Consider the following 18785-nt stretch of genomic DNA (forward strand, 5'->3'; position numbering starts at 1 on the left):
GGAGCAACCTTTCAGCGCCTCCCTCTGTCTCTCACTAACAAAGTTGACCCAGACAACAAAGTAAAGCTAGTGTCCTAACTTTTTTGGAAACAGTATGCAAGCAAACATGAAATAATAAACTTCCAGGAAAAATAATATGTTTATCTTCAGAAAGAACTGAACTGTAAAAACATACTATATGTCATGCAGAGGCATTTTAAAAGCTTGATTCAAGCCAATGGAAGCCCACTCCCCCCCTCAAAAAAAGAAAACACCGAAGTAAAAAAGACAAACCATGCAGAAGTACTCTCATACTCACCAGCAGAAAGTTTAGCTGCAGTGAGGTCTATAGCGCCATCTGAAGAGCCACTGAGGTAGTCATAGTCACTTTTAGGAACCATGGAAAACAGTCCTGCCTCTGTCAAATTGGTTTCAGACACTGATGCTTTTATGCCATTAGTTCCTTTGATACTATACAGTCCAGCATTATCATATTGATAGTGGTCATCTCTGTAGCCAAAACGGTTATCAGGCTGGCTTGTAACTGGAGGCTGTGTTCTGCATGATCCCGTGAATGGTAGCTTGTAAATTACATCACAGCAAACACTATGCCTTCCTGCTGTAAGGTCCATTGGGGTCCCATCATCCTCTACAACAGTGGTCACCACTCCTGGACTTGTACCAGACAATGCTACCACAGCTCTCATTGGTTTGTAGTTTGTCAGATCCATGGCCTCTGTGGCCTCTAGAGAAAGGACAGGCCCTCCATTGCTGAGAAGTGTGGGGACTGAGGTCAATGGCTGTTTTGCTCCAGAGGACACAAGAGCTTCAAAGGAAAGATTAATTGGTATATCTTGAGCTGTGGATGCTACAGCACTCAGCATGGGTTGGGTGCTAACAGGTCTGTATACGATCTGTGCTAAGGGCTCAAATGGTTTGTATGTTGTGAGGGATAGTGGCAATGATGTAACGGGACCTTGCAAATCAAGCGGTTTCTCTGCCGGAGTGTTGCTATATGAAGCAATAGTAGCTGTGCATGTGACAATTGTGATGCTGTCAGTGACAACAGACAGTGTGGTTGCTGGGGTAATTGCTGGACTAAGATTTACTATCTCCGGCTGTACTGCTGTAATTTGACGGCCACTAGAGTCACTTGAAAAAGACTGTCGACTTGATTCAGGCGGAGTCAGGTCCATGCCTTGCTCAGTCATCTTTATACCAACCTTCATTGTACGTAAATCAATAACATCACCAGGATATATTTTACCATTCTGTTTGGGTACAGGTTGGACTTTAGCAATGTCTGGTTGTATAGTTATTGCTACACTAGGTGGAGGGACCTGTGGAAGTCTTTCATGGACAACAGAAACAGTGGTCCTCTGGACCTCAGTGGTAACTACTTGAGTAACTAGGCTAGGAAGGCTTTCAGGTGGCTGGCCTGAGGTGGAAATTGAAGCTGAATACATATGGCTCATACTAGAGACCACCTTTTCTGCTCCTCTTATCTCCTGGCTTTCAATAGACTCTTGCTGAATTTTAGTGATGGTGACTGGAGAAACATTCTGTGGAATGTCTTGCACTGTGGGCCGTGAGGTCCTCGCGGTGTATTCCTCAGTGGTTATTAGCTCCACAGGGTGATCATATTCTGATGAATAAGTCAATGCATGTGGTTGGCGTTCTGGAATAGATTCTCTTCTGTAGGGGAGCTGAACAGCATAACCATCATTAGAAACATCTTTTTCAGCTGGCAGGTTTACTACCTGTGCTAATTGGTATGGTTGCTGCATGGTTATGGATTCTCTTCTGGTGGCAGCAAAGGCTTCAGCTGTAACCACTTGTCTGGGCATTTCATACTCTGTAGGACAAGTAAATCTTTCAGTTGTGGCATATGTTGGCTGTACTATGGAAGATATGGATGTCCTCCTCTTATGGGTGGTTTCCTCAGTTGTCATAACTGGCATTCCAGGCCCAGCCTGAGGTTGTATCATGGATGATGATATTGAAGAAGCTATGAGATCAGCATCCTTAGTTATAATTTGTGTAGGAGGCTCAAATTGAGGTTGCAATGCCAGTGGTGGCACTGAATGTGTCATAACTGAGGATGTTATTCCTTCACAGACCTTTGGAATATATATATGAGGAGGTATATTTGGATGTGTAACTATGTGTTCAACTTCCATGATAAGAGGTGATGGTGTTTCCTCAGCAGCTGTAGGAGATATCTTCTTATCTTCTATAGTTAATGGCATTAACTCAACAGGGGTAATTTCACTTACCACAGGTTGATGATGCGGTAATGGATGTACCATTGCTATCTCTGGTATTCTAACAGCTGCATCAGTTGTAATAACTTCTGTGAGTACATCAGACTTGGTAGGGAGGGAAACCCCTTCAGCTACAAGAAGTGGTTTCTGAGTAGGCAGATGTTCTGTCACTGCAGGCAGAACTTCTGAAGGTTGAATAGTTTGTAGAACAGGTGAGGGTTCAGAAATGGTCCAGCTATAGTTAAAACCTGTGGCCAATTCTTGATCTTTCGAATGAGTCATTGCTTCAGATACTGTAAGTGGATGCTCAACAGGGATTTGCTGAACACCTGGTATCAGTGATCTTAATGAAATTGCTTCTGCAACAACGACATCAGTAGGTACATCCTCGTCTGTATGTGGCATTTCAATTTGGGCTGCAGCTTGTGCATCAAAAACAGTTGCAGATGGTCTATCTTGGGCTACAGGTTTGTCAAAAGATACTCCAGGCTGCAATGAAGTAGAAACAACTTCAATCAGAGGCTCTGGCTGGACAGGTATGGTTGGTTTGGGAGCCTGAGGAACCAGTGCTTCACTTAAACTTTCTGATGGAACTGTTATGATCTCTGTAATTGTGGCTTGGACTGGATGAATGAGAATTTTTGGCTCTGGGGACACTGTGATGACCTCAGACAGTGTTTTAGGTTGTGACAGTGGTGGAGTCATTGATTGCTCCTGGTGCACAAATGGTTTCTTAATTGGAAAAGGCACAGTATGTGCTTGGACAGAAGTTTCCTGGGCTGGTGGCAATGTTACGATATCAACTACAGGAAGCGATGACAGCATTACAGATGGCATAGTGTCTGTTTTAGCTTGGACTTCAGAAACTACTACCTCAGAAGTTGTCATTTGTTCAGGGACAGCTGAAGCTACAGATATTGGAGGTGGATGCCTTACAGTAGGGACCGAGGCTCTCCTTACTGTAGCCTGTGCTGAGAATACTTCAATGGGTGCTTTCTGCTCTGATGGTGTTGTCCGTATTCCTGACACTTTTGTGGAAGGGATGGACCCTCTTCTTACAGGTGCTTGGACAGTTATGGACTCTGTTGGTGAACCAGGTTCTGATGGAAGCGTTATCACTACATAGGTTTGTAAACATTTCGCATGTCTTGGAGATACAGGTGATTTAGGAGATGTTGCACCCAACTTAGACTCCACAGGTCTTGTCAGACTAAGTGATAGAGCCTTTGGAGGTTCTTTTGTCCTGGGGAGGGTTGCCGCTTTGGGAGCTACAGGAGGTGGCTTGACACTCTCTCCTGGTTTATGACTGAAAACCAGTCCAGCTGGAATTGATACAGGTTTAGGTGGTATGGGTGGAGGAGGCTTGGTAGTCTGACTAGGAATAGAAGCTGCAGAAAAAACTGGTGTGAAATTTGCTTTAGCAGTTGTCACTGGAGTGGGAACTGATTGCTTTGGAACAGTTGGTTTGGGTAAAGTGGATGGAGGTGTTGGACTAGAAACTGTAATGGGTACTTCTACTGTGTCTATAACTTTAGGTGAAATGGGTGGAGCTACAACTTCCTGCACTGTTGCCACCTTAGTAGGAAGTGAAGATATATCTGTACTGCACACATCTGAAGCAGAATGTGGGGCTACTTGGCTACCATATGGAGCAGAAGCAATGAAAAATATTGGCCCTTTGCTAGGTATACCTTGGTTTCTGGCTTGTTCAATCAAAGCTTTGTTCTCTACACTGGGGACAATGATAACTACATGCCCCTGTCTATTTGGTGTTACTAACTGAGGTACAACTCCACCATCTGATTTCATGGCTTCCATTCTTGGTTGGATATCCACAACAACAGATTGCATTGGCTGTCCAACAGCTGTGGTTCCCATAGGTGATGTAGTCCGAGTGGCATGCTCAACAGGTTTTACAAAAGGAACATCTTTATTAGTTTCAGGTAATGATACCGAAGTAGATCGAGGGGGAGGAGGAGGCGGGACCTTCTTTTTGACTATAGTAGTTGAAGCTGTTGCTGCTGAAGGCATCTGGGCAGTTTGAGCCAGAGGTGGGACTACCACTGGACTGACTGATGGGATGGCTGATTGTACAGGGACTGAGTGTACCACTTTAGTTTCAGCTTGAGCTGGGGTAGTAACAAGTGCTGAGACTGGTAATGGGGGATGTGTTGGTATGGGAGCTGTGGTTGAAACCAGGTCAGGCATCTGCACTATGACTGGTTCAGGACTTGAAACTAGAGTGACAGAAGTGGAAAGAATGGCAGATGTTGGAGCCGAGACTGCAACAGGTCGGGCTGCTACTAGGGTTGTAGAATGAATGGAGACAACAGAAGGTGCTGGACTTGGTGCTGAGACCTGTGAAATAGCTGGAATGTTGTCAGGAACCTGAGATGGAGATGAAACCAAGTCTGGCATTTGTACCACAACAGGTGATGCAGTTATGGCTTCTACTGTAGAAGTCTGAACTTGAATGGCTGTAGCTGTTTGCGCTTTGGATGGATCAGACACAACATCTGGTATTGTAACTATAACTGTAACTGGAGAAGAAGAGACTGAGTTTTCATTAGATTGTACTCCTGCATCTATGGCAGGCAGTGGTGAGGAGATCTCTGGAGGTGATTGTGTTTTAAATGAAGCAGAAGGTGTTGGTGTAGACAGTGGAGTTGAATCTGATGAAAGAGGTGTTTGAGCCTGGAATGGAGATGAAGATGTAGCATTAGAGGCCAAACTGGAATCTGCACTAGCTGGTGAGGTTGGAGGTGACACTGGTGATACAGGAGAAGGTGTTGTAGTTAGTTCTGGAGCTGATATTGGAGTTGGAATAGGTTTTGGCTCTGGAATTTCACAGACTACACATATAGGATCCATCTCAACAGTTTCAGACAAAGATGGGCTTATGCATGGTTCTTCTTTGGTCTCAGAGTCATCACTGGGGGTAATGTCAGAGGAAATACCAATACCATAGTCATCTGCAAGACTGTCATCCTCTTCTTCCCCAGATGAACACTGAGTAATCTTGAGGTCTGGTATAGGGAACAATGCTTTCCTTAATGCAGGATCTTGTTGAATCATAGGCCTAACAAAACTTATAGCCCCACTAGGAGTACTAGGGATAACAGTTATGTCAGGACGCTTTGGGGGCTCAGAAGGGCGTGGAGGGGCTGGTCGCTTCTTTTTCTTTACTGACATGTCACTTAAAGTTTCAGTTTCTGTAAGAGGCATTTCAAGTTTTTCAGTTGGGTATGTCTCTTCTATAGTCACTACACAAGTTTCAGCAAATGAGGGAGGGCAAGTGACCTGTGAAGCGCTTGAGGCAGAAGATTCCATGGCATTTTGTGCCTGCTGAAATTCATGCTCTATCATCATCAACTCTCTCTTCTTTTGCATCATCTCCTCATAAACCTCCTCAGGAGACCTGAGTTTTTTGAGAGAATCAGAGCTAGTATCATTTTTGGGTTCTTCCCAAGATTCACTCATTTTAATTTCAGGTTCCTCAACTAAGGATTCATAAAGATAGTCCTCTATTGCCATCCCCCCATAGAGTGGCTCAATATCAGGTGGACTGTCTCCTGGAATAGCTTTAGTCTTCTGAATAATTTCCTCGTATGCTTCTTCTGCACTCTTTAATGATTTTGTCACACTGTCCTTTTCTATAAATGGATCAGAAAGGGTGTATGGTATGACTGTTGGTGAAGGTTTACGTCCTCTCTGTACAGCTTGAGTGGCTTCTGATTCTGATTCTATACTGGCAGAATACTCAGAGCCTGATGTTCTATGAGTTTCCTTTATAACTGTGACTTCTTTCAGATCCTCTGTGGAGGAAGAATCTTTGTGTGGGGACAGTAGTTGTCCATGGGGTCCCATCTTCTCTTCCTCAGAGGAGTCTTCGATGGTAGGAAGAGGCTGAGTTGGTTGCCTGTGCTTACCTTTGCGATACTGTTTGTCCCCACTGGGTTTCCTGCGACTAGGGCTGCTATCACTATCCTCTTCCAGGGAGGAGGCTGATGTAGGTGAAGATTCTGGAGTAAAACTGGATGCTTGAACACTAGATGAACCCTTTGACACAGATTCTGTGATGCTTTCTATTTCTTCATCTGTGCTTTGTCTTTGTCTCATGACTGGAATTGCTTTCTTGAAAGTAGTTCTGGGTAATGTTTCAGGCACGCTTTGAGCAGTCATGCTGTCAGTTTTTGGGACTGCTTTGTTCCTGGCTGGGCTGTCTTCATTATCTGTGCTACCTTTTCTAGAAAGTGGTTTGACTGTCACCAATGTATTATCAAGGTCAGTATCCTTTATAGCTTGTACATTCTCCAAATTCTTTTCTTTCTCATCTTCTGATACAGACATTTCTTCTTCATCACCCATACCCATTATCTGCTTGCGGATGAACTCTTCGTCTTCCACAGAGGAGTCAGCACTCTCAGTTTTGATGTCCTCACTGCTGGATGAAATATTGCTCACCTTTAGTCTCCTTCTCTGGACTTTAGGTGATGGTGAGGGTGTGAGTTCACTTTCACTGCTTTCATCCATTGCTTGGAAACTTAGACGCCTTCTTTTAGCATTTATCTCCTCCTTTGCTGGTATAGAAGAATCTGTACCATCTTTGCTTGCACCACTCACTATTTCATCATTCAATTCATGTAATATGGGTAAAATCTGAGGTTGCTCTTCATCATGACCCTCTGGTTTGGATTTGGGCTTAGTAGCTGTTACAGGGACATCTGTAGGCACCTCCGCAGTGGAAAGAGAGTCTTTTCGTTTCTTACTGAACTCTTTGTCTTCATCTTCATCCTAAAATTGTGAAAAGGAAGACATATCAGTGTGCCTGTGATTACATTTCTTTAATAAATGAAGTTGACTCTTAATGCTGTGGAACCCAAGATCTGTCATGAGCTAACTTACTGCACAAGACACACCAACAAGCTTAACAAGATTCTGTCCCCTTTTGAGTTAATCAGTGTAACCAAATGGAGCTGTAATGTACAAATTTCCATATTACTCCATATACTCATAAAAATGCCATCACTGATGTGAACAACTTTAACGTTCTTATAATTTGAAAGATAAAAGTCAAAGTTTTCAAGATTAGCAAAACAAGAGTTTGGAATCTGATGTGCTTTGAATATAAAAATACATCTAATCTTATACAGGTAAAGTATAGCCAAGACTAAAGAACAGAGAGAAAAGCTCTTGTTGTTTAATTTTTTATCTCTTTTAGATAATCTAGATTTTTTTTCAACAAACAGGATAAACTCTTACTTTTCTTTTTGGAGAGACTGGTTGCGACTCAATGGTTGAGAGGATGTTGGTAATTTTGTCAGCAGAGTCATCAGCAAATTCTTTGCTGTCAGTAACTGTGACTGCATCTCCTTCCATAACCACCTGCTGCTGTTCTTTTGACTCTGGTTGCACCATAATTTGCTGCAAAGATTTTGATGAGTCTGTCAGGATGGTGCGATCATCAGTGTCTACCACCTTAATAATCCTCTCTGCAACAGACAGGTCTTGTTTTGTCTGAGCCTCTGGAATAACTTGAGCTACTGCAACCTCTGGAGTGACAGGGGACGCAGAGACAACTGAAGCGTCAGGAACTGGAACTGAAGAAGGTTCAGCTACTCCTGCTTCAAATTCAACTTTATGAAGATCCGTTTTAGACTCTTCAGTTTTGCGTAATTTTGTCGTGCTGAAATCTGTTTTTGGTACCTCTTCTTTCTTGGTAACATCTGTATCTAGAACGTCAATCGTTGGTGTTACCTCTGTCAAAGGTTGCTTTAAAACCTCTTCTTTGGTGGGTAAAGGTGTCGTTTCAAGCTCAATATGTGTAGACGCTGCTGTAAGCATTGTTTCCATTTTGAGAGATGTTGATTCTACATTTGCTTTTATGGTTGAAACTGTTGGTGCTGTCTCAACAGGCACGGGGGTGGGTTGTGATTTTGTGGGTCCAGGCCTGGTCTCTGACTTCGTTGAGGTGGTTTTGGGCTCTGCCTTTGTGGTTACTGGTGTGGCCTGGGTCTCTGACTTGGCAGGTGGAGGTGAAGGTTGAGGCATTTTTCCTGAGTCTCCCAGCTGTCCCGACAAAGCCCTCTGAGTTTGGCAGTTTAAACACAGCCATTCCTTCTGTAATCAAACAAAAACAACATAATTAGGAAACACATTAAGATAAAAAGTCACAATACCAAATGAGAGCTATTGTAATCAGGCTAATTATGGTCCTTATCCAAAGAATTTATTTGTTCAAAAAGATAACTGAAGCATTATGCCAGAGTTGTAAAGTCATGAATGAATTAGCTTCTTTGTCATGCTTCACACCACTGCTTTTTCATTAGCTTCTGGACTAGTACCTGATGATATGTATATGGATGGCCCTGCATAATGATTTAAAATCTTGACTTAGAGCCTACTTAAATAAAGTATTATACCTTAAATTATTAGTAATAATTAAAATGAAACTGTCTGGAATTTATGACTAAATTAGTACTTGGTATTTAGGTGGGATGTCTCCATGTGTGTACCAATGCCACAGAAAAACAGCGCTCTAAAACCAAGCTAGCAGAACAAAGAAATTGTTGAGTAATTGTTTGGCTAGCCCATTGAGACATTACACAAAAAAAGGATATCTATTCTGTAATATATATTTAACTGTGCCTAACTAATTATTAGCCCGTTACCTTCACTGTTTAAGAAAGGGAATTATATCGGCTCAAATAACAACAGACTAAATCTGAGCACTGACAACACTAAACTTTGTTACATGTCAGGTGCTCATTAAAATCCTGCATTAAGATCACAGTAAATTACCCCACTGTGTGCAGAACTCAGTTTTTTTGTGCATGCATTTTTTCTGTTTTCTGTTATGATGATACAGAATCTTGTGTTTTATATGTCATTTCATCCATACACATAAAAAAAAAAGAGTCCACGGTCAAAAGTAACCTGGCCAGGCTGAATTAGACAGAAAGGTTATTTTTCATACAAAGTGGAACTATTAAAGAAAAAGAAGGGCTTATGTAAGTTGAATCATTATCAATCTCATTTTACAAAAGCCTCGCCTCAGACTTTATTTCTTTTTAAACTGCTTTCAGAAAGACAATTTGCTGAAAATAGTGCCAAATTACTTGAATCAGGCTGCTTTATGTCTTTACTGAAAGGAAAAGCAAAAACAAAGAAAAACACTGAAGAAAAACAACAAGCACAAAACAACAAAAAGCAAAAATACTTGATGAACTCAGTCGTGTGATGTCTAGACTTTTTCCTGTTAAGTACGTTTGCAAGTAATAAAAGTTCCAAATTATGTGTTTTAGACTAAGACATGATAATTCCTGATGGTTTTCACATAGACAAATATTATAGTCAATACAATACAGTTTTGGATGCTGAGTAATACCATAGCACTCTAAGTGATCTAAATTCAGTAATCAGCTATCAATGCTGAAAAACAGACTTAGATTTTTAAACTTCTTAATAAAATAATATAAACATGCTCAGTACTGTTACAGTAGACCGTACATTACACATGAAACAGCAATAGAATGCTTACCTTGCAAAAAACCTAATCTCATTTTATAAGGAATGCTATTACTTCAAAATGTACTCCTCTGAAGACATTTCCTATCACATCTAAGCTCCATTAATGGACAGCTAAAGAGGACCAATGCCATAAGCTGCCAATACATTAAGCACTGTGTCTGTACTAGCAACCTAGCAGACCAAATCACAGCAATGCGCCTGCCTCTGCAGAGTCAGGGAGAGCTGCTCTCATATAGGACAGAGGGGGAGTTTATAACACACACATATCCTGTGAAACACCACAAAGTTTTAATTACTTCATCCATGGTTTAATGTATTAGACCCATACTACATATACTGTTTAGTGTATATACATTTAGAATATCATAATTATGCTAATACAGTGGTCATATATGCATAACAATGCCCATGTAATTCATAAACTAGTAACACAGTTACTTTGTTTTTTTCTCTTTCATTTTACTTGTGAAACTGAGCTTTTAAAATACCCATCTTGTTTGTGTATTTTGTCCCACTAAATTGTATAATTATTGCTTGTAAATTTCCAGAACTACCACTGAAGACTGATAGCGTACATCTACTGCAAACAGAGCATGCAAGGAAGTGTTTATATTCAGAAAGTGTAGGCAGCAGTAACACTGCAAGATGAATATGATAAACTGCATGAGCGTGTTTTGTTTCTAACTGAGAAATATTAATTGAAAACAAAATTACAGCCAGTGAGAACACATTAACATAATCTTTGATAAATAACGCCATAAAAAATGGGGAAAAAATGCTAGACTTAGAGGAAAATCTGATACTGATGCATTCAGTTTGCCTGACAGTGAGATGTTTTTGTTCAGTGAGTCGTGATTCAGTCAGGAGGATGATAATCCCATTTGTTACCAACAGTAACAAATAATACCTCATCAGCAGAGTGTATGATGCTGATAATTGTGTTAAACACAAAATGATTTGAGTCTCAGTTTCGTGTGATCTGATGCGAGTTCAGCTTCAGTGATGTTTACCTTTGAAGTTGATCAAACACTAACTACCAGGAGGTTCATCTAAAACCCATATTTGCTGAGAACAATTCATCAAGAATATAGAATATCTGCTGAAAAACCTTTTAAATCTAAAGGTTAGGGTTAGTTCAAGTATTCTAATATAATCCCAACATGTCCTTCCATGCTCCATATTCTTCTCTGTCTTGCTTACAAGACATGTGCATGCTAATCAGCAATTTCATGTCACTACCAAGGCCATTCAGAGGATAAATTAATAATCATAAACTTCTGCTCTTCCTGTTTGTTTGATCATCTTGTAGACCCATTACAATATGGTCTGATGGGAGGCAGCTGATTATCTTTATAACTAATGTATACTAAAATGAATACAATTTTTCCTGTGTATAAACACCTGTGCCATTTGTCATTTTCAAGGAGATGAAATCGCAAGTAGTCATAAGCAATCTTAACTTTAGTTCGAAGATGGATATAAAATCAGATACATTTTACAATCATTGATTACAGGAGATGTTTACAGTTGTAATATTTCTGATATTCTATTAGTCAGCATCAATTTATTAGTTACCCTCTGTGGATTGTCTTTAGTAAAGATAACTGCAAACTGAAATTAAAACATATTCACAACACAGAGGTTGTGACAAAGCTACTTGCCGACAATCTAATACGGTTCACGCCATCTTCAGGTAATAGTATTACACTGGTCTGAATTGTATTAATTGATCTTTTTCAACCGAAGTGATGAATGCATGTACTGACAAATTGCAGGAAGAATGTAAACAAAGCAACTCACTTTTGCATTGCGTATTAAATGGTGGACAAGGCAGCTGTGATAAACAAGTACACCCCTCACTGCACCAGTCTAGAACCTGATAAGTCATTTAACCTCCTAATGCAAAATCTGACAGCAAGGCAGAAAAAAAAGCACTTCCGTCAACAAAAAAGACCCTTCACATCCCCCACTAGCGCCAGTCACTGCTTCAGAGTCATGCATCAGAGCCACAGGGCTTGGAAAGTTGCCAACATTCTTTTGTTTAATTAAATCTATTTTATGAGCAAAGAGCAGGAGCTTATAGCAGAGAGCTGTGGGAGAGACTGCTCCACACGATTAGCCTCTGAGCTGGATTATCAGACATTGACAATGACAGCAGTAAGGAAAATAGGCTCTTGACACACAGGTATGCTGCATTAAGCTAGATCTGCTGAGCTTATGAAATCATTTCCCTGTTCAAATCATTTAAACAAAAAGACAAATAAATTATGTCATTCAAAATGTGAGATGTTAAAATACTTTTACTGGTATTTATGTATGTTAAATAAAAACATTTGCCAGATCTGTTCTGATAACTCTCAATGGATCCTCAGTACTCTTAGGTCATGGTAGTGTTTGGGATGAAAGGTGACTGGTTCAGCAAAGACACATTAATCAAAGTGCTCCAAAGACCAAAAATGTTTTAGTCTTGCATTTTTAGACGAATGAAACAATTTTTTTATATTGTTTTAATAATGAATATTATTTGTCACTTCTTAGACACCTATCATAACTTATCGTGGTGGTGCTGAAATGTATCTTAACATAGCTAGATTCAAGGACTCACTATTTCTCAGCCTTTCTTCTGTGCTTTCCTGCTGATGTGTCGGATCTAGTAAGGCTCTTATTGATTTTCTGGCAAGCACCTTTAGCAAAGGCTGTAGCTTGCTAATATACTTGGCTTCCAGCAGCCCCCACAGAGCAGGGTTTCTCATAAATCACGCACTCTGATAATACAGAATGTTGACCTACTAATCTGTAATAACCACAGTGACTCACTCTAAAGACAATGAAATATGCCCATGCTTTTTCCATTGTGACAACTGGTGCATCAGCAAAGTTTCATTTGATGGCAGAGTGCAGTGGGGATAAAGACTGTTGTGGGACCAGTGGTAAGAGGGTGTTGCAGCATTAGAAGGAAATGTTACAAACTAAAGCTATAAGCTACAAACACAAATAGATGAATAGAATAATATTTTTTAAAGCAATGAATAAATGCAGGCACAAAATTACTGATACAGAAACATCAGTGTTTCCAAATTCCAAATATATTTTCTACGATTCTTGTTTATAGAAAAGAATTAAAGCATCTGAACTAAAGAAGCTCTTAGAAATGATCATATATTAACATATAACCCCTAATCACTGTCAGTACAGGAGAGAGCACGCATCTTGAGATGATGTGGAATTTACAAGCATTTCATTCATGTTACTTATTATTCATTTCTATATTTATATTTAGATACTTTAAGCATTAATACAATTTTTAATTATTAACTAACTCTGTAAAATGAAGTAATAACAGGTTAAGTATAATTTTGAGTATTTGCTTTGTAACATAGCACCAAGGAGTTAAACTCCCTCTATGTTTTGTAAACCAAGCCTTTCCTGTTCGGTGTTTTCATAGCTACTTTTACAAATTTAGAGCAAGTCCTTCCCTATAATTTGCAAGTCAGAGCAAAAAAAAATGCTTACATCTGCTCTCTGTTTCACTGTGTGTTAGTGAATAACATACCAGCTAACACAATAGTAAACAACATCATCAGTTTACCTGCTCTAACATATCATGGCTGCTCACTGAGAGTTAGTGGATGTTTTTTTTTCTAATAGTTGGTCTTCTGATTGTCAATGAAATGCAAAAGAAATGTGAAAATGCAACTGAGATGCATTTACTTTGCAATGTGACATTCAGTGACTAATTCAATACGCCCACCAGCGATTACTCTCGACACCTGACATAAACCAGAAACAGCCATCACGCCTCCAGAAGTTTAAATTTCCATTTAAGTTCAAAATTAAGTGAAGACCATTTTTTGATGGTTGCCAAGGGTGGCACATGCACTCCAAAGGTGGCCTTCTTTGATAAATGTTGGATCTTGTGACTAATTTCCATTGCTTCAACTTTCATGAATTTAAACTGGGAAATTCTTAAAGAACATTCAACAGCTTCAGCGTTTACAGACTTGTTGTTGTCACCTCTTTAATGCTGGACCGCATCATTAAGCTTATGCATGTGAGATTTTCATACATGAAGTTATGCTCACATAGCGGTGACTGTAGCTCAGGTAGAGCAGATTAGCTACTGATTGGAAGGTTGGTGGTTTGATCCTTGGCTTCCCCAGTCTGCATGTCAAATATTCTTGGGCAAGAACCAAGTTGCCCTCTGATGCGTTCATCGGAGTGTGAATGTAGTGTGTGTGTAGATTAGTTTGCACTTGAGTTTAGTTTAGAAGTGCTTGTGTGAATGGGTGAATGAGGCATGTTGTATATAGTGCGTTGAGTACTTCGGAAGAGTAGAAAAGTGCTATATGAGAATCAGACCATTTACCACAATATTGAACTACCCCGCAAAAAATAATAATTTAAAAAACATTAATTAGCCTGCTGACTGATTACTTTTTAACACCATAAAATTGTGAAATCATGCAAAAATAGCTATATATCACACAACTCTTTCTAGAATGATTAATTTTTTTCTTCCTATTAGCTGAAATGTAGCAACTTAACATAGCAATGTCAAGGTACTCCTCTGTACCTTGACAGTACTGTCTTACCTTGAGGCAACTACTGGGTCTCATAGTAAACCAATTTAAATGGACAGTAATAATGTGGGGCTTTTGTACTGGTAAAGCTGAACAAATATTCTATTTTAAACCAGTGGTAACACAGAAAATAGAGGAATCATCATTCATACTGTCACAGCTGTCACACTCTAAGCTTTAGCTAGCAAAGCACAACACACGTGTGCCCTACTTGTCAGACAACAGTCACTCCCAGGCTTTTGATGGCATCAGCTGAAGCAGAACAGGCAAACGGAAAAAAATGAATAGACTTGCTGATGGCACTCACTTTGCCTCCTCTTCTTTCAAACATTACTTTTTGATATTTTAAAAGGGGGCTAAAAAAAAACCAGATAGTAAACTGGTGAACACACCCATTTTGGACAAAGCAGGTCATAGGACAGCAGCAAATATGGCATCCTATCGTCCTATCCAGTCATACTGAAGCTTTTTCTGTTTTCATCACATATTTGGAAAAAAAAACATGTGCATTGTACACCCAAAGCAGCAAACTCTGACTCACATCCCCCCAGCCCCCAGAACACAATCCAAATTCAAGCTCCAGGTTATTACCATTTTGTTGTGTCAACGAAAAAAGTGACAAGTGTCAATTGCATAAATGGCACATGTCATTCTAGGTTATCTGTCACTGGGAAAATGAAAGAAAAAAAGATTCAGGTCTGAGTGTGCCAGAACAAATTACAGCATCAACTCTTAAATCCACATCTCAGGAGATTAAAAAAAGCGTTGTGGTATTTGTTCACTTAATTATAGTAAAGTCTAGGATTTCACAAAGAAAGAGTAGACGGCACTGCACATTTCATTCAGCTACACGTTGTATGTGCGTGGGTAAGTCACAAAGCAGGTACACGCGTATATTCATGTCACCAAAACGAAGAGGAAATTGTTGAATTACATGGAGCCACTGCTGCGTGTGAGAGCAGGTGGCCTGATAAGAAATGTCTGCTCTTCTAATGTACTGCACTGTTTTGCTGGACTTAATCTGTTTCAACTCTACTTATTGGCATATCACAGGGCTTTGCCATCTCAAATCTCTTATGGGGGATGGAGATTCCCTGGACCCGGGTCTCCTATGGCAGTAGATCCCATCTCGCTAATGCGGTTGCACAACCGTCAATCACTTTAATACATTTTCAGTGCTCCTGGCCAGCTGAAGCACTCTCCTCATGAGCAGTTATGTAATAACCCTGGCATCTTCCGTGGAGAGAGAACCACAGCAGTTAGAGAGAGTGTAGTTTTGGTATGCTTTGTTTTACATTGCAATTATTCCAAACACTAAGACATAATAAACTGAATGGACACAGACAGCTCTTCAAAATCAAAGTCTGAAAATACATATAAATTAAAGTTCTCATCAGATTCTAGCTGCTGTGGCACCTTCATCTAATATTCTACTCCACTTGTATTTTATTTTCTTTGTCAAGAAAATCAAACAACAGAGCAAAATGCTGCCTCGGGTGTGCTCTATTTTCAGAAGGAATAAAAAGCTTTATGACAGTCAGTCTATGTTTTTCCACCCTTTGCAACAGAAAGGAATATTCCTCAGAGTAAAAATGTGCTAAAATATGTTGGTGCAGCCTGAACACTCCAAACCAATATTTAATAGCACAAGAAACACCACATAAACAGAAAGTGTAGTAAGGATACAAACTTACTGTACTGATAAATCACAGCATTAGGACTACCAAACACTTGTAAAGTCATTAAAATGCTCATTAACATGTCTCAGATGCATTGCCAAAACGTGAGTGTTCTTATATTCGATTTTATGCAACTTTTACATGAAAGCCAACAATGTGCCTGACCAAAACTTTTGTACTGGAACAATTTGTTTTATATAAAATAAGAAGCCACTGAAATAAATTATGTTGAAAAGTGTGCAAATGGAGCAACATGGCCACTTCACTATCACTCTGTGGTGCTCTTACTCATGTTTGGCTCCCCAATGGAAACACTGAATATTAAAATAAGGTGCTTTTGTGACAAAAGCACCTTATTTTAATATTTATTAATGCAAAAAGACATGATCATGATAATGATTCCTCCTGCCAGTTGAACATAAGGCATATCAGCTGATGAAAAAACTCCTTTTTTTCTGTAAATTGTAACTGAAACATTAATATGTGTATTCAAGAGTATTTTTGTACTTACCACTGCTGTATGAGGCATGGGGTTAAATCCACAAAGATTGCAGACAATGTTCTTGCATTCAGTACAGGTGTTGTAATTGGGTGGCTCCTTCGTTCCCACATTGAGTTTGACCTTACAGAGCAGACAGGTAGACAGACCTTCTTTAGGAGCAACCTGAAGCACTTTGTCCTGTGCTAATGGTGTAGCCTTGGCCTGTTGAAGTGGATCAGGTGTCTGTGTTGCCGGTGGTTTACTATCCTTTACTGGGGGCATCTTAGGAGAAACCGGAGGTGTAGGTTTAGGGCTGACACTTGTTGTAGTGGACATCTTCCGTGGAGTAGGTGGTGTAACTTTAGGTTCATCCTGAACTGCCGAGGTTATCAATGTAGATGCAGAACTTAAAATTGATGAACCAAAACCAAACATCTTCCCAGTCACTGACTCAGCAGGCTTTGGAACAGTAGGTTTAGGGGCACCAAAGCCAAAGAAACCACCAGACTCCTGTTTCGCTGGTTGAGCTGGTGGTGGGGCAGGCTTGGGAGATTGGGTCAATGGCTTTGATGGCTGTTGTGGTAGTTTGCCAGCTTCTTGTTTTGCGAAACCTGACTTTACTTCTGGCTTTGTAGGTTGTGAAATCTGTCCTTGTGGGGGGTTTTCCACAAGCTTTGGCTGGCTGGCCACATTCTGAGCATGTCCTTGTGCCTTTTCCTTAGAATCTTGCTGTGCTTTGTCCATCCTTTGGACTGCAGTTGGCACTGGAGCCTCACCTTTGAGAATTTCTTTTCTGGGTTGAACTATTTGAGTAGCCTCTTTTTGGACATCTGCATACTCTGCAGCTTTCTCCTTCTGGACTAATGTCGGTGTGTCCTTCTGTTCAGAACGAGGAGGTGTAGAAACCTTGCTTGGCATGGGCTGGGGTTTCACCACAGTAGGTTCAATGGCTTCAGATACTCCAAGGGCTCTCTGCATCTGGCAGTTTAAACAAAGCCATTCCTTTACCTGGAACAAGTGTAATGGAAAGCATAAATCACTGTCCAATAAATAAAAAAACAATAACAGTGTTCTGAAATCAGATGAAGGTGCAATGATTTTAAAGCACAAAGAATATCCAATGATATCAAGGTTACTAATGTAACGTGCATATATTCAAAGGGGATTCATTTATACAAACAAATCATGATCATTGAAAAATAAAATGTGTTTAATTTCTCAAACTGTTTTACCAGTGTAATGTAGTTTTTATTTTCTTTTAATGCAATTTTAATAAGGCATAATTATAAAAAAAAAATCAGAGGCGAACTGTTTTTTCAAACAATAGGAACTGTGAGAGCTCCTGTATTGTTTTAAAAGCTTTTCTATAATGCCCAGCTTTGTTACTTTTTTTTATATTTTTTGACTCAGAGTAGCGTAGCTTTTATCAACTCAATCTGATAATTCTTCTCCAAATGTGAGTTTCAAAAGTTACAGTCTCAAATTGGGGTATGCAACATGTTTTCGATGTCTCTTGAAAAATAAAACATCTATATTTTAACAAATTATTTCTCAAATTTGGTGTTCAAATTCTTCCTATAATTTGTGCATTTTACTGGAGATAAATGGCAAAAATTAAGCCAATTCAGGCAATTTATTACCAATAATTTAGATTAAGTCTTTAGATTTAGATTAAATTCAGATTAACATCAGTTAAATATTCATAAAGCTGTTATGGCTGGATTGTTTTGTAAATCAAGTAATACTTGATTTAGTAGGACCCACAATAATTGAGTGACAAAAATATGAAAACTACAAAAAGGGCAACAATAAACAGAAAGTTGCATACCTTTAAATCATCTGGTACTGGATTAAAGCCACACTGATTGCAGACAGTTGTCTTGCATTCTGTGCAAGTGTTGTAGTTAAGAGGATCTGTGGGGCCCACTGTAAGTTTCACCTTACAGAGTGGGCAGACAGACTGATCTGCTTTTGAAGCACCTTGGGTGTCTACTGGCACCTTAGGGGGCTCTGATGGAACTTTGTCCACTTTGGCTTGAACTGTTGAAGGAGTCTTATCCTGCTGTGGTTTCTCTGGTTTCTTCTCCTCTGTTTTCTGGACAGGCGGTGGTTTGGTGTCCTTTGCAGGTAATGTTTTAGGAGAGGCTGGTGGTGTAGTTTTAGGAGTGACACTGGCTGTAGTGGACATTTTACGTGGCGTTGGTGGTGTAGTTTTAGGAGTGACACTGGCTGTGGTGGACATTTTACGTGGCGTTGGTGGTGTAGTTTTAGG

The 18785-nt window shown here is 39.9% G+C and overlaps 1 protein-coding gene across 7 annotated transcripts in view; it reads right to left on the bottom strand.

Moving 5' to 3' along the window:
* Nucleotides 1–18785, bottom strand: part of pclob (piccolo presynaptic cytomatrix protein b) — a 61410-nt gene that overhangs the window by 23904 nt on the left and 18721 nt on the right. For all 7 annotated transcript variants that reach the window (XM_042227486.1, XM_042227483.1, XM_042227485.1 and 4 more), the window contains 4 exons: nt 18342–18755; nt 16544–17521; nt 7506–8363; nt 299–7037 (listed from right to left, as the gene is read on the bottom strand). In XM_042227486.1, the coding sequence (XP_042083420.1) occupies nt 299–7037; nt 7506–8363; nt 16544–17521; nt 18342–18755 (8989 nt within the window). The remainder of the gene's footprint in view (nt 1–298; nt 7038–7505; nt 8364–16543; nt 17522–18341; nt 18756–18785) is intronic.

This window comes from Haplochromis burtoni, unplaced genomic scaffold (genome assembly GCF_018398535.1).
Source record: "Haplochromis burtoni strain Fernald_Lab_line unplaced genomic scaffold, NCSU_Asbu1 Contig_264, whole genome shotgun sequence".
Taxonomy (NCBI): domain Eukaryota; kingdom Metazoa; phylum Chordata; class Actinopteri; order Cichliformes; family Cichlidae; genus Haplochromis; species Haplochromis burtoni.